This window comes from Nomascus leucogenys, chromosome 16, assembly GCF_006542625.1.
Source record: "Nomascus leucogenys isolate Asia chromosome 16, Asia_NLE_v1, whole genome shotgun sequence".
Lineage (NCBI taxonomy): Eukaryota > Metazoa > Chordata > Mammalia > Primates > Hylobatidae > Nomascus > Nomascus leucogenys.
The window spans coordinates 5,179,517-5,196,256 of record NC_044396.1 but is presented as its reverse complement, the minus strand read 5'-3'; the positions used below and the strand labels follow the sequence as shown (position 1 = coordinate 5,196,256).

Below are 16,740 nucleotides of genomic sequence, written 5' to 3'. Positions count from 1 at the left end.
TGTGTGTGTATATATATATATATATAGTACTTGGAGTGATCCAGTGAAGAGGCAGAAATTGATGATTCAGGACACTGATGAAGGAATAATGAGGCATTGGTCACTGAAGATCTCACTAGCACACTTTGGCAAGTTGGAATTTCTAAACGTCTCTCTCCACCTGTTGAATAAATCAATGAAAGGTTTTATTAGGGCCTTCTAAGTGCATGGCAGTCAATAAGTCACAGTTCCTACACCCTAGTCAGGGAGGCTCTCAATAAGCAAGCAACTGCAATCCTAGTTGCAATCCATAAATACTGAAATGGAAATAAACAACATGATGAGGGAGGATGAACTTGGGGAGGGAGCACATTAAGGTGGCCATGAAGTTTGTTGGAAGAAGTGACTTTTGAACAAGGCCTTGGTGTGAAGAGCTGATGAGTGTCCCAGACAGAGGGGCCACTGGTACAAGAGACGAGATGGGAGAGGGCTTGGAAGGTGTACGAAATAGGAAGGAGGTTGTTCTCGTGTGAGTCTAGTGAACACAGAGGCGAGAGGCCCTGGTGGGTGCAGCTGGAGAGTTACGCAGAATAACATTAAGCCCTGTGGGGGATTGTAGACTGTCAGCAATAATCCACAGTTGGATTTTATTCCAAGAGTGATGGGAAGCTGTGGAAAGGAGTTAAGCAAGGAGTGAAATTATCAGATTTACAGTGATAAAAATAAATTTGTCTGGCTACTGGGGAAAAAATGGGTTGGAGGGAGTTTAGAATGGAAGCAGAGAGCAGGTTGGAGGTTCTCCCAAGAGACTTTGTGAGACATGGTGGTGATTTTTGTCTTTGTGGGTTTTGTTTCATTTTGTTTTGTTGGGCCTGGATGATCTGAATTCTGCCAACCTCTTCAGTTCAGAACCAGTTTGACTCCGGCCCCATCACTCTGCCAGTCACCACAGCCGTCTAGGAATTGGCCGTGGGAGTGTTGTATGTTCACATCTGCCTGTAAGATATGCTTGGAGTGTGCCTACAAATGGAAAAGCTTGGGAGTTTTGGAATAGAGCAGGCATTCTGGTGGTTGGGAACCCAAGATAGTGACCTTGGGAGGCTGAGAAGGATAGGACAGCCTTGCTGCCATTGCTACCATCTCTACCAGTTGGTTCTGGACCAAGTGGAGGGACATGGCATGGTTGGAGTAAATTTAGGGCCTTCCTCCTTATCCTAGTAGTATTTGGTTTTTGTTTTTTAAAGAGATGGGATCTAGCTCTATCACTCAGGATGGGAGTACATTGGTGCAATCATAGCTCACTGCAGCCTCAAACTCCTGGCCTCAAGCTATCCTCTGGCCTCAGCCTCCCGTGTAGTTGAGATTAGAAGCATGAGCCACCATGCCTGGTTTATTTTAGCAGTTTTATCCTAGTATGGAGGAAACAAAGGGCTGTCAGTGGTTACTTCCACTTCCTCACCCAGGCCCTTCTCTAAATGTCTCTAATAAAATGGAGCTGGCTCATGTGACTGTAGTTGAGGTTCTTGGACACTCTTCTCAAGTTGTTGGTGCACAACACTCTTCTTCAATATTGTTTTAGTGCCAACATTGGCTATTTTGCATGTACTTTATTTTTAATTCATATATCACTTTTATCAAGAATCGGATAAATAAAAGGTGCTTAAATAGAGATATAGTAAACCTAGGAAAAACTGGGACAGCTTTGTGATTGCAGAATGATGGAAAAATCAAAGATGAGGGTGGAGTGGGAATTAGAGGAAGGATGTATCAGTAAGGAAGGAAAACAGGAAAAGTTGTAACTGATTCATCATGTGATGTGTGAGGGGAGGGGAGAAGGCTACTATGTATCTTTCATTGGCAGAGCCTGTTGATTTTTTTTTTTAATCTGTTCTGCAGTGAATTTAATTTACAGATGTGACAAAGATGTCCTTTGTTTCTGTTGAAACATTTGGGATGTGTTTGGAGCTAGTATCCTGAGAGGCAGAAATAAACAGATACAGATTATATATACTCTTACAGTAGACTTTCAGTAAAGTAACCAGTTAGTTTGGGGTTAGAATTTGCTGGGAAGGTGCTTTTAATGTAATTTAAAATGAAACCTATTCATAGGGTCTATTCTCAGAAATAGTCCCCATCCCAATTCCTTTTCTTATTTACTAGGTCATTTCCCCTTGCCATGCCCGGGGTATGTGTATGTTTTTTTTTTTTTAGACTTCTTTTTTCATAGCTAAATTAGGAAAGTACAGAGTTCCCCATATATCTGTGCCGCCACACATGTACAGCACTCCCCATTGTCAATATCCCCCACCAGAGTGGTACATATGTTACAATCGGTGAACCTACGTTAACACATCGTAGTAACCCAAAATCCATAGATTCCATTAGGGTTCACTCTTGGTGTTGTACATTCTGTGGGTTTGGACAAATGTATGACATGTATTATAGTGTCACAGAGTATTTTCACTGCCTTAAAAATCCTCTGCCTATTCATTGTTTCACCCTGTGCCCCAGCCCCTGGCAGCTGCTGATCTTTTTACTGTTTTCATAGTTTTGCCTTTTCTAGAATGTCATATAATTGGAATCATGCAGTATGTAGCCTTTTCAGATTGGCTTCTTTCACATAGTGATATGCATTTAAGGTTTCTCCATGTCTTGTTATGGCTGGATAGCTTCTTTCTTTTTAGCACTGAAAACTATTTCATTATCTGGATGTACTACAGAGTATTAATCTATTCACCTATAGTAGGGCATCTTGGTTGCGTCCAAGTTTTGGCAATTATGAATAAAGTTGCTAGAGACATCTATTTACAGGTTTTTGTGTGCACATAGTTTTCAGCTTCTTTGAGTAAATACCAAGGAGTGCAACTTCTGGATTGTACAGTAAGCATATGTTTAGTTTTGTAAGAAACTGCCAAACTGCCAGAGTGGCTGTACCATTTTGCATTCCTACCAACAGTGAATGAGAGTTCCTGCTCTTCCCTATCCTCACCAGCATTTGGTGTTGTGAGTGTTCTGGATTCTGACCATTTCTGAAAAGTAGGTAATGGTATCTCATTTTAATTTGCATTTCCTGGTGACATGATGTGGAATATGCTTATTTACATTTGCCATCTGTATATCTTCTTTGGTGAGGTGTCTGTCAAGGCATTTGGTCCATGTTTTAATCAGATTGTTTTCTTGTTGTTTAAAGAGTTATTGGTGTATTTTAGATAACAGTCCTTTATTGGCTGTATCTTCTGCAAATGTTTTCTTCCAGTCTATGGTTTGTCTTCTCATTCTCTTCATGTTCTTTCATGGATTGTGCCTTTGGTGTAGCATTTGCAAAATCATTGCCATACTCATGGTCATCTAATTTGTGTGTGTGTGTGTGTGTGTGTGTGTGTGGTTTATTTTTATTTTTGTTTTTGTTTTTTAAGATAGGGTCTTGCTCTGGCACCCGGCCTGGAGTAAAGTGATGCAATCTTGGCTCACTGCAACCTTCCCCACCTGGGCTCAAGCAATTCTCCCGCCTCAGCCTCCCTAGTAGCTGAGATTATAGGTGCATACCATCATGCTAGGCTAATGTTTTATTTTTTTATGTTTTTGGTAGAGATGAGGTCTCGCATATTGCCCAGGCTGGTCTTGAACTCTTGGATTCAAGCAGTCGTCCCATCTCAGACACCCCAAGTGATGGGATTAAAGGCCGAAGCATCCTGCCTGGCCATTTTCTAGATTTTCTGGTACATTATATTCTAGGAATTTTATAGTTTTGTTTTTTGTTGTCGTTGTTTGTTTGTTTGTTTTTTGAGACACAGTCTTGCTCTGTTGCCCAGGCTGGAGTGCAGTGGTGCAGTCTCGAGGCTAACTGCAATCTCCACCTCTGCCTCTTGGGCTCAAGTGATCCTCTGATCTCAGCTTCTCAAGTAGCCAGGACTACAGGTATGTGCCACCATACCCGGCTAATTTTTAAATTTTTTTTGTGGAGACAGGCTCTCACTATATTTCCCAGGCTGATATCGAACTCCTGGGCTCAAGGGATCCTCCTGCCTTAGCCTCCCAAAGTGCTGAGATTACAGGCGTCAGCCATCACCTGGCCTACTTTTGCAATTTATGTGCATGGATTTTCTTTTGTATCTTCCTTGACCAGCCCTGTTAGTTCCCTCCTTTAGGTGCCATTGTTTCTAAACACCCAGTACCCTGTTCCCCTGCTGAGGAAAACTTGTAGCTCTTCACAAGCCAAATTCCTTCCTTTTGGGACACGTTTGTTCTTATTTCCCTTTATGCCTTGGTGTGAATCACCAACTCACCCTCCCTGCTGTATTGGGTAAGAATGGGAAGTGATACTTATGAGTGTATCTACCTTCTAATCTGAGTAGGGTCCTCTAGTCAATATCAAACAATCTTTATGATGGGTTAAGGAAATCGGGTTCAGAAATTCTGTTTATTTTTTAGAGGTAAAAGCAGAAGAATCTTTTGACTTTTTTTATTAAAAAAAAATTTCTTTTGCCTGCCCTGAAACAAAGATAGGCAAGACCCAAGGACAGTAAATAGCATACAATAGACAAAAAAAATGGATACAATGATGAAGGAAAAAATCCTTTTTAGGAAAAGCTTTAATGTTCATCTATTTTAAGCAATATTTGGATCAGTAACATTTTAACATAACAAGAATTTGGGCAATTTTTATCATAGAGTTTCACCCATATTGCTATTTTTTTACAGACCCCAAACAAAAAAATTTTAAGTCTATGGATGCTTTTTTTAAAAAGATGAACTTTCCCCCTCCTTTTTAAAAAAACTGTATCCTTGATAGTGTCTTTTCTCGTGTCCTCCTTATTTCATAATTAGTCCTTGGTTGTCATTGTGATGGGGCCAACACTCAGAACCTGCTGTGTACCAAGCTTTCAGTTAGATGTTTACATGTGATGTTTTTCAAGAAAGGGAAGCCAGGCTCCTGACCAAGTGCTGTCCAGAATTTGACCCCTCCTGGTGGCAGAATCAGAAATCTGCTTTTCCTGTGCGTGACTTTCTTTCTGTAACGCAGTTGCCTGGTGGATCCCTGGTGCTCTCTTCTCTTCAACTCTGTATCTCCGAAGATGATTTAGAAAAGGATGCATGTAACAGCATAAGAACTTGAGGGCTACGGTATGTGAGCTGGGCTCACATGAGAGTGCTTTCACCCACAGCCACGTGACCATGTGGAACTACTCTTCGTAGCTTAGGTTTCTTCTTCATCTGTAAAATGAGGATAATGATATTTACCTCAGAGGTTGCTATGAGGACTCATTGATGTGTTAGATGTGAGCGCTTAAAACAGCCCTGGCATTAGTGCTCAGTAAATATTTATTTCTCAGCCTTCAGCCCTGTTGACGTTTTGGGTCAAATCATTTTTTGTTGTAGGGCAGTCCTGTGCATATTGTAGATGCTTAACATCATCCCTGACGACCACCACCTGCCACCCCCCCACCCCACAAGTTGTGACAACCAAAGATGTCTCCCGACATTGCCAAATATCCTCTAGGCAAAATTGGCCCCAGATGAGAACCATTGTATAATCTTTGCTAGCTGTTATAATACCCTTGCAGATTCACCGTCCCTCCTAAGATTTGGCTGGCCTTGAAAAGTTTTGCCGTCATCTGACCTATTTCTTTCTGTCTTGTTGGACTTGTCTGAGTTGATTCATGAGTTGAAGAGTAAGTCTAGTTCTTCCATTCTAACGAACTTAAGCCTCTTTGGAAGAGCTGTCACCTACTCCTGGCAAGCCAGCTGCCCCTGAGCACCAGACTACAAAATTATCTTCTGACTGTCTAGCAGAGTGAAGGCAGATCCTTTTCCTGTTCCTCTTTTGAAAAGCCCTACATGTATATGAATCTCCCAAAAAGTCCCAGTTTTAATCCCACATGAATGACATAGCTTTTTGTTCTATTCTTTCTTAGTTGTGGGTTTTTATGTCAATCCCCTTCTTACTGTGTTTTATTTAGCTGCCTGGCCAGAAGATGACTTTGCAGAATTTTAATTGCTTCAGTTTTATAGAATAAATATGTACTACATGTATAGTAATACATTTTACTTTTAATCACTTAAAAAAATTTATGAACTTTCTTCCCAAATTGGTCACCAGAGGACTCTGTAAAGCATGTACATGTGGTGGAGGCAGGGTAGTATAATGGATAGAAGCCCTGAAGTCAGACCATCTGGATTCAAATCCTGCTTCTGCCATCTGGGGCAGGGTCCTTCATCCTTTCATGCTTCAGTTTCTCCTCAATTTCTTCTAGTTAGGGCTGCTGTGAGGAGCAACCAGATTCACACATGTAAAGCACAGTCTGGCCTGTAATAAGCTTAGCTACTAAGCAGTAAGTATTATTAGGTTGCCAGTTCAATTTAGCTTGAAGGAAAGGAAAATCTTGCTTAAGGAGAGTCGATGTGGTACAGCAAACATGCACATAGAGATTTTGGAGTTGGACAAATTTGCGTTTGAATTCTAGCTCTATTGCCTGTTAGTTGCATATTAACTTGGGCAAGTGATTTAACCCCTTTATGTTTTTCTTCAGAGCAACATCTTTATTCCCAATATATAATTTTGGCTTCTCTTTCCAGATACAATTGAGGCAAATCGGTGGAATCTCTTTCAAACGTCTGCTTCCATACCTGCCTGGCTTTATTTTTAGCTAAGCTATACAGTCTGCGGCTGTGTCCCTTCTCTGTACCCTCTCAGTATACCATGCATACACATAACATAATACTTAATTTATGTTGCTTGTCAGTCTTCCCTGTTAGGTAAGTTCTGTGAGGGTAGGATTTTCTCTTTGTCTTTTTTTTTTTTTTTGAGATGGAGTTTCACTCTGTAACCCAGGCTGGAGTGCAGTAGCATGATCTTGGCTCACTGCAACCTCAGCCTCTTGTGTCCTGGTTCAAGCAATTCTCCTCCCTCAGCCTCCCAAGTAGCTGGGATTACAGGCACGTGCCACCATGCCCAGCTAATTTTTGTATTTTTAGTAGAGATGGGGTTTCACCATGTTGGCCAGGCTGGTCTTGAACTCCTGACCTCATGATCCGCCCTCCTAAGCCTCCCAAAGTGCTGGGATTACAGGTGTGAACCACCGTGCCTGGCCTTCACTTTGTCTTTTTATTGTCTAGTGCATGATGAGCACTCAGTAAGTGTTCATTGAATGAAGGAATAAAAATAAATTCAGAACAAATTGTTATACTTTAGATCTGATTTATTGGTTACTGTTACAGTGCTAGGTCTTTTTTTACGCTATCTCAAATCCTTAAAGCAACCATATGAAGTCAGTCTTGCTTCTGTGAAGACAGATCGTTTCCTAAGGGCTGTCTAATCCCCCCTGTGGGATGGTGGGATAGTCGGCCTTAGTGTTGGTCTTTTCTGTTGGGGTTGGGTTCTCAGCACTGGCAGCACTAAATCAGTCTTGGTGAGGGGAAGGCCATATTGTTGAGTCCCTATGTAGCCTCCACACCTACTGCTTTGGCCACTTTGTCATCGGTCCATTGAGCAAGCAATGGGACGATTGGGAAAGAGGCTGACTGACATCTGTAAGACAAGTCATCTTGACCACATGATTATTGAGCGCCTGTCTGTAGTGGGTATTTATGTGAGACACAAATATGTTCACATTCTGTGCTGTAGTGAAAGGTTCATATACATACTTCGCACACCTTCCTTTAAAAAATACATAATTTTCCAATCTTGTTCTTTCCAAGTCACTGACCAGCAGGCCTTCCATTAGCCACTGCCCAAGGATCATCATAGATACGTCCCTTTGGCACTCCTCCTTACAGGTAAACCACCACGTGTACTGCTCAGAGTTCTGCCCACTGGGAAGATTTCCCTTCACCCCTCTCTTTCAGTCCATCCCTGAGTGGGGCTGCCTTTTCTCACTTCTGGCCGGTGCCAGCACACTGTGCATGTCCATCCATAAACAAGCATGCCTTTTTCCTGCCCTGCTAACTGGCCTGAGGATCCTCCCCATGAAGCCTTAAATGTGGGTCTAGAAAACTTACAAAAAGGAGGGACAAGCAGTAGGGGAGTCTGGGCTGCCGATCCCTACAGTTTACTTGTGCCATCCAGACCTGCTTAAGCCCAGTCTTGCTTTTACTGTACCAAGTGGATTACTGCTGTACATGTCCAGTTTTATGATTCAGTGAACCAGACAATACTCTGTTCACGATGGGCTGTTCTTTTTACATAGTCTCTTGGTTTTCCATAGGCGGTCATCGCATCTCTTCCTGGGCCTAGTAACAAGCCAGGAACCACAGACAGTGCTTGCTGGCAAACCCTAAGGGGTCTGAAACTCTTACCCTTTTCTTGGTGCTTGTCAGAGAGAGGGGTCCTTAATTCATTCCTGTTTGCCCTGTCATTTCCAGTACTACTGGGTGTGCTGAGGCATAGGCTCAAGGGTTAGGGCAGCTTTCATTGCTCTAGAACCTTCTCTTGGAATGGGCTTCAGTAAAAACTGGCAGGCTCATAGGTTACCCAGTAAATGGGTCAGAACAGCATATCCAAGTATTGAAACTCACTATTTGTTTTGCCTCTTTCTCAGGGGAAGTGGTGCAAGGTGTAGTAATTTCTCTCACTTGAGGTGGGATATCCTGGGTCAGACCAGGGAAATCCTAGAAGCCATCAGTGTGGTGAATCCCTGAACTTTCATGAGTTTTTTTCCATCCTCTGGCTTGTGTATGTGTCTTACACAGGTGTCCAAGGTGCTTGCTAGTTTTTGTTCACCAGGTCCGGTTAAGATAATGGTATTCATGTGATGGACCAGTGTGGTGATCTGTGGGCTGTCAAGATGATCAAGGACTCTCCAGACTATATTATGGCAATTCAGACATAGCCCTCAGGTGGGACAATGAAAGTATACTGCCTTTCTGCCACTTCATGCAATTTGCATCTCATTGTCCTTACTGATGGTGATAGAAAAGAAAGCGTTTGCCAGGTCAGTAGTCATACCAGATGTCTGGGATTATGCTAATTTTCTTCAGAAAAAAAAAAAACAAAAACACTACATTTAGAATCCAGAATCTCATTTGTAATTGGTATCACCATCTGATTAAATTTGTGGTAATCCATTGTCATGTTCCAGGTTCTTTCCAGCTTTGATCTAGGTAAATGGCCAAGTTAAATGGGGATATAAAAAGTTTTAACACCGTTGCATCCTTTTAGTTTTTGATAGTGGTACTGATTTCTGAGCTTCTCCCCTGGATGTCGTATAGTTTTTGGTTACTTTCTTAGCAAGAAAAGGGGAGACAGTTCCAGAGGCTTCTTCGTGGCCTTTTCTCGCATTATAGCTTTTATGACATGGGACAGGGAACCAATATGGGAATTTGGCCAGTTACTACGTATATCTTTTTCCACTATAATTCTGTTACTAGGGAAATAAGCACAGGATGGGCCTATGGACCCACTGTGAGACAGACTTATTCTCTTACGTTACCTCTGGAAGTCCCACTCTGACTTGTAGACCATGTTTTCGGTCTCTAGGAGATTAGCGGTATTTCAGAGCTAGTATCCAGTAACGCCTGGGAGGATTATATATTCCTATTTCTGTAGTGCACAATCATCTTGGAGAATTGCTGCAGGTCCTTCTCAGGAAAGGCCTGGAGAAAGATCAACAGTATATGTCTGTGGCCGTTTAAAGGGTCACAATACGCTGGGTGTGGTGGCTCATGCCTACAATCCCAGCACTTTGGGAGGCTGATATGGGCAGTTTGCTTCAGCTCAGGAGTTCGAGACCAGCCTGGCCATCATGACAAAACCCCATCTCTACCAAAAATACAAAAATTAGCCAAGCATGGTAGCGCATGCCTGTGGTCCCAGCTACTTGGGAGGCTGAGGTGAGAGGATTGCTTGAGCCCTGGAGGTGGAGGTTACAGTGAGCCAAGATTGCACCACTGCACTGCAGCCTAGGCGACAGAGTGAGACCCCATCTCAAAAAAAAAAAAGGAAAAAAAATAGGTCACAATAATCTTATTAGTCCTCCTTGATCTAAGATCCTTTGAATATATTCCTATGTGTGCTCTCCACACTCCCACTGGTAAATAAATTGTTGAGATCCTAAAATATTTTGTTATAAAGGCAGTTTTCTCCCAGAGTAGACTTGGAACTTCATTCTGGGGTCTTTTGGGTTACGAGACAATGAAAGATGGTGGGAGTAGATAGTGAAGAGAATTAGCATCCCTTGTGAAACAACTTGAAAAGAGTTTTATTGAGGAGGAGACGTTGGGGTGCAGGGTCTTCTCTGAGAGATACAAGCAGCTGCTTTCAGCAAGGAAGTTCAGCTGAATTTGGGGTTCAGCATTCTTAGCCTCATCTATGCCTACCCAAATAACTGCGTCTAGGATTCAAGTCATTGTCCTTTCCAGCCAGTGCCGTATGTTAACACATGAGACTTTGCAGGATTATATATTGAATTGGCTCTGCAACCCTAGCCATCAAACCCTGGGCTTGATCTTTAGTCTTCTCAGCGCGGCAACTGTAAGAGATGAAGGACTCGAATAAAACAGCCACGGATTTTCTACCCATCTCTTTGGGAATTCACAGCTTTAACTTTGTCATTTGCTTCATGCACATTCTCAAGGACAGCCAGAAGCAGCCCCAGCCCACATTGCAGTCTCTGAAGTCAGTGTTTTTATCAGCTGCTTGGACTTCGAGCACTCTCCACCTGCACTCCGTCCTGTGACACCATGCACACGTAGTAGTTTGAGCAATCATGATGTCACTGTGTGGCATCCCCACCCTCCACAGGAAGGTTTTCAGGACACATGTCAAATACACATTCCATTTTAGAGGCTGTGTGTCCTGGGGTCATTCTTGGTACCAGTTAACTGCATCAGTCACATGACACACTCAAAAGTAGTTGAAGAAAGTTTAACAAAGGGACTATTAACTAAGATGTTGTGGGCAGGATTAGAGGAACCAGCATGGCATTGTTGAAGCACCTCTTTACTAGCAAAGTCAGGAAGCTGTTACTATTCCCAGGTCCTTCAACTATAGCTGTGGAAGAGGGGCTGCCTGCTAGGAACTGTGGGCTTAGGTAGATAAACCACTGATGTCAGAAAGGGACCATGGGAACAAATACCTTAGCGCCTTGCTCCTCTTACCCTCTAATTTGTTAGTGACTCTCATGGCTGAACCCAGCCAGAGGGCAAAGGCAAAGTGTGCTGCTTTAGTGTGTAGTCCATAGAGCTCAGACTTCTGGACATGTGGCTGGGTGGAGAAAGAGTGGCGTTTGGGTCTGGAAGGGTAGATGGAGACTGTCAAGTGCAGTTGCCAAACTGGAACCTTTGGCTCAGGTTTGAGTGTGCTTCTTGAGTGTAGACTTCTACACTTAACTGCCAGCTGTACCTGTTCTCTTAGATGTCCCCTGGGTACCTTACAGGAAACAAGTTGTCCTGCCTACCATCTCTTTCCTTCTCCTTTATTCCTGATGCCACTTAATGTGATATCTTACTGTCCCTTCCAAAAGAAGGACCTGAGGAATTCTGCTTCTGTGGGCTATAGCACAGCAAGGCACAAACAGATAAAGTACCAGCAGGACCTGCCACCCTGAGCCCCACATTCTCAAGGGAGAGGTGTGGAAAGTGTAGCTCATAACCTTCACCTTCTCAGTGTCTCTGCTGCAGGAGGAGAAGCATGGGTTAATGTGGCTTCTGAGGTTCCAGGACAGGGCTAATCTGCCTTAGAAGTACAATAGGTTCCATCTGCTCTCATGCTTAGGCAGTAGATCGCTGTGACAGGCGGGCCAGGCTCTGGTCAGGTGCTTCCCTGGTCTTACTGGGACAAAGCAGCTACTATTATGGGGCTTTAGAATGCTATAATTTACAGATAGGTGCTGTACTCTTTGTTGAGAAGGGACCAATTACATGTCTGTATATTCTAACAACTAATTCAGCTACATAGAAATCTTTCTGACTGCTGGGCGCAGTGGTTCACGCCTGTAATCCCAGCACTTTGGGAGGCCGAGGCAGGCGGATCACCTGAGGTCGGGAGTTTGAGACCAGCCTGACCAACATGGAGAAACCCCATCTCTACTAAAAATACAAAATTAGTTGGGCATGGTGGCATGTGCCCGTAATCCCAGCTACTTGAGAGGCTGAGGCAGGATAATTGCTTGAACCCAGGAAGCGGAGGTTGCGGTGAGCCAAGATTGTGCCACTGCACTCCAGCCTGGGTGACAAGAGCAAAACACCATCTCAAAAAAAAAAAAAAAAGAAATCTTTCTGACTGCATTTCCAGCAGCAAATCCAAGAAGGGAAGCTTTGAATCATCTCAAAGGAAGAATTCTTATAATCAGTTAAAACTCATTATACCTGAATATTCAGTGCCTGCTGATATATATATTTTAAATCATTACCTGAATATAATTTATTTATAGTGATCAGATCTGTTACAGTGACTTCCTGAAACTAAACATCCAGGGGAATTATCCTAGCAAACTGACACTTTAAAAAGTATTATTTAGTCTGGGTGCGGTGGCTCATGCCTGTAATCCTAGCACTTTGGGAGATCAAGTTGGGAGGAATGCTTCAGCCCAGGAGTTCAAGCCAGCCTGGGCAACGTAATGAGACCCTGTCTCTTAAGAAAAAAATTTTAAAAAAAGTATTGTTTGAGCCAGGTGTGATGGTCTGTGCCTATAGTCGCAGCTACTTGGGAGGCTCAAGCAGGAACATTTTTTGGTGTGCTCTTGAGCCTAGGAGTTTGAGGCCTGCAGTGCAGCATGATTGCACCTGTGAATAGCCACAGCATTGTAGCCTGGGCAACATAGCAACACCCTGTCTCTAAAAGAAAGGTATTATTTGGTGTCATGTGGTGTCAGAGTATGGGCTGCCGTGTGTAGCAAAGGTGACATCAGTGTGACATCTCTAGCTCTTTGTTCATGGGGTGGGATGATATTAACATACTGCATTTATTTTGTAGAAAGATCTACTGTAGTGTCTCTGACCAGAGGTTCAGTACAAAAGAATCATCCACAGTTATAATGCAGCATAGTACAGTGGTTAAGAGTTAGAACTCTGGAGTCAGATGGCCTGGGTTCAAATCCGGGATGTACGAATTATTTCACCTCTTTGTGTTTCAGTTGCCTCATTTGTAAAATGAGTAAATAGTTATGTACTATACAGGATTATAATCGGAATTGTTCAGCACACTTGACCAGTTCATCCTGATACAAGAAGTCTGAAAACCACACTTTGGTTACCTCCAACTAGATCTTTTCTAGCTGAGGGTTAGTCCTTAGTCTACATGAACTGAGGTGTATAAGTTCCTGGAGTTTCGTAATAGTAAGGAAGGTAGATGGGCTGCAGATATTTGTGGCTTGTATTAGGAACATAACAGAAAGTAAATCTCTAACCTGGGCTGAGACTGATGAGCAAAAGTAGATTCCTGTCAGAATAAACGTAAAATTAGTCCCATGCTTAAGGAATGACAGTCATAGTATTTTAAAGTGGTTTTGCTAATCACGTCTTTTTTTTTTTTTTTCTGTTGGTTAAGGTTGCATGATGGAATTTGAACATTACTTCAAGAGGTTTTATATTTTGGATTAGTTAATTGGGTTTGTCCTCTGCTGACTGTTTCTTCGGATGCATTTTTTGGTGTGCTCTTGAGGGATTAAATGCAAAGAGATCATACCATGGACTACAAGGAAAGCTGCCCAAGTGTAAGCATTCCCAGCTCCGATGAACACAGAGAGAAAAAGAAGAGGTTTACTGTAAGTATTTAACATAAAGCATGTGGGAAAAAAATTGAATATAGAGAATATTTTCATTTCTGCTTTTCTTCTCCAACCTAGAACACCCCCTTCCCCATCTCCACATACCTAGATTTTACTTCTTTCACATGATCTGTTCTCCACAAAGTCTTCTGTGGCTACCGTAATGGAATAAATTTTCCTTTTTTAGTGTCTCTTTACTTATCCTCTTGGAGAATTGTATGAAACTATCTAATTAATATTCTTAACAGAAAATGTGCATGTGCATACACATGGATCTATGCACATACTTAAAATTTTGTGTGCACTGTCAGGAATTAATGGACTCCTGAAGTCATTGATTCCATATTAAGAACTACTGTCCTGAAATGTTTATAGTATCTCTCAGTTTTAAAATATTTAATTCAGTATTTTATTTTTTTCACCTTAAAGGATAGGTCATTTCTAATTTTATCGTTTATCACTGTAGTATCTACTATAGGGCTTTATAAAGAGTAAGCACAATGAATATTTGCTCAATCTGTGTATCAGTTTTTATTATTAGAGAATAGTCACTTTTCTAATTAGTGTGCTGAAACATACAATATTGTATTTAGTTCCAGTAGTCCCATTAGTATATACAGAGGTCTCGTGCCCTCCTCCCCCTGAAAAAAAAAAGCCGGTTATCGTGTCTATTACTGATCTGCTCTTCCTCGTTACTCCCCACCCCCCACCTACTGAGTAATATGAAGAAATTCATTTAGCCCAATTCTGTTTAATACTTAGTCTATCTAATAATTTAACCAGGTCTCAGGATAAAATGCTTAGTCTCTCTTCTGCTTTCTTTCTCTTACTTGAACACACATCCTCCTCAGGTTGGCATCGTGGTTTATGGGAGGAGAGGTGTCCCCTTTCACAATATTGTTGAGTTGGTGAATGACCTCATGGTAGCCTGGTGAAGCCTCTTGAGTTCTTGTCGTCCCTCTAGATCTTTGCCATTTGAGCTGTAAAGTGGCTGGTCTGGCAAATAGCCAGCTCTGACTGACCTGATAACCTGGGCATTTTGCTGGCATCCATTGCTGGCACCTGCAGTTGATGAACTAACTTGTGATCTCTTTGTTGGCTTAACCAGGGTCTTGCGGCAACTCACCACTGACTCAGTACCTTGGCCCTTGATAGCTGTAGAGCCCCCTAAGGCTCTGACATGTCCTTCACCTGCTTCTGGCTCAGTGATCCACCCCAGCCTCTAAGAAGGGGGTTACCCGGTCACTGCCAGTTGAGTCCCATGACAGGTGACTTTCAACTCAGAGTCCCTGTCACAGGGTAGTTGAGGAAATCTCTCTGCCTTCTTAACTAGGTGGGGCTGGGTGCTGGAAAATGATGGTTTTCTCTCAAAGTCCCAGACAAGGAGCAGGGAAAGCAGTCCCTCTGTCCTCTCTTCCTTAAAAGACACACCTGCCACACTTGGTACCACATCCCAGAGCAGAGAAATTGCAATGTGTGTCTGACCATTTACCCCTTCTCAGCCTCTATATTGCAGGCCTCTATATTGCAGGAATATCTTAAACAGTAGGCATTTGTTGCACATTTGTATAAGCAAATTTTTAGCAGTATCACATTGAAGGTAAACAAAGGTTGATATACCTTGAATAAAATGGTAGAGTGTGTGAATGTTTTTCTTCCTTCCTTCCCTCTCCTTATTTTTGCCTTTGGGCCATTCTTTCCTCGAGGGCATACCTCCTGCCAAGTTTGAAGAAAGTTCACACATAGCAAATGTCAGCAGCAGATTATCTCATGTCCTTTGATTTTCCAGGCTGGAGGTATTTCCATGTCTTCTGTGGGATGGTCCAGGAGACCTGTAGCATTTCTCTTACCCAGCTGTTCCTACTCTGTGCACTGAGTTCTCAAAGGCGCTATCTAAATCACCTTATTCATTTACTTCCTTCAGATTCTCAAATATTGCCTTATTAGAGAGGCATATTCTGACCACCCTATAAAAAATAGCACCTTCACACCCCACCCTACCCCTCTCACTCTCTGTCCTGCTTTCCCTCCTGCCACATTTCGTGTTTGTTTATATGTGCCTTCTTTGAGTAGAATGCAAGGTTCTTTGAAGCAGGAACTTCTTCACTATTGTTTCACCAGCCCCTAGAACAAAGATAGTAGGAATTCAAATAAGTATTTGTTGAATTGTTCATATGTTATTTGCTGGTCACTACAGTGCAGTCCTCAATCCTCAAGAAACTTGGTTCTGTCAGTGCAGATAGACCCCATCCCACCCAACGCAGACACTGTGTTCAGCCTAGGTACCCATGTTATCGATAACATTTTTATTTTATTTATTTATTTATTTTTAAATTTAATTTAATTTAATTTTATTTTTTTTGAGATGGAGTCTCGCTGTCGCCCAGGCTGGAGTGCAGTGCTGTGATCTCGGCTCACTCCAAGTTCCGCCTCCCGGGTTCACGCCATTCTCCTGCCTCAGCCTCCCGAGTAGCTGGGACTACAGGCACCCGCCACCACGCCCAGCTAATTTTTTGTATTTTTAAAAAAGTAGAGACGGGGTTTGACCGTGGTCTCAATCTCCTGACCTCATGATCCACCCGCCTCGGCCTCCCAAAGCGTTGGGATTACAGGCGTGAGCCACTGCGCCCAGCCTATTTTATTTATTTTTTTGAGACAGAATCTCGCTCTGTCGCCAGGCTGGAGTGCAGTGGCACAATCTTGGCTCAGTGCAACCTCCACCTCCTGGGTTCAGGCGATTCTCCTGCCTCAGCCTCCCAAGTAGCTGGGACTACAGGTGCATGCCACCACTCCCAGCTAATTTTTTTTTTTTTTTTTTTTTTTTTTTAGTAGGGACTGGGTTTCACCATGTTGGCAAAGTCTGTATCTCTTGACCTCGTGATCCGCCCACCTCGGCTTCCCAAAGTGCTGGGATTATAGGCGTGAGCCACCGCGCCCAGCCTGAATTTAAATTTAATAGAGACAGGGTCTTGCTATGTTGAGTAGGTTGGTCTCTAACTCCTGGGCTCAAGTGATTCTCCTGCCTCAGCCTCCCGAAGTGCTGGGATTACAGGAATGA

At 42.8% G+C, this 16,740-nt stretch overlaps 1 protein-coding gene across 2 annotated transcripts in view; it reads left to right on the top strand.

The window, feature by feature from the left end:
• Positions 1-16,740, top strand: part of LOC100586435 (serine/threonine-protein kinase Sgk3) — a 148,222-nt gene that overhangs the window by 64,401 nt on the left and 67,081 nt on the right. For both annotated transcript variants that reach the window (XM_030795045.1, XM_003274791.4), the window contains one exon: positions 13,463-13,679. In XM_030795045.1, the coding sequence (XP_030650905.1) occupies positions 13,584-13,679 (96 nt within the window). In that variant the 5' untranslated portion in view covers positions 13,463-13,583. The remainder of the gene's footprint in view (positions 1-13,462; positions 13,680-16,740) is intronic.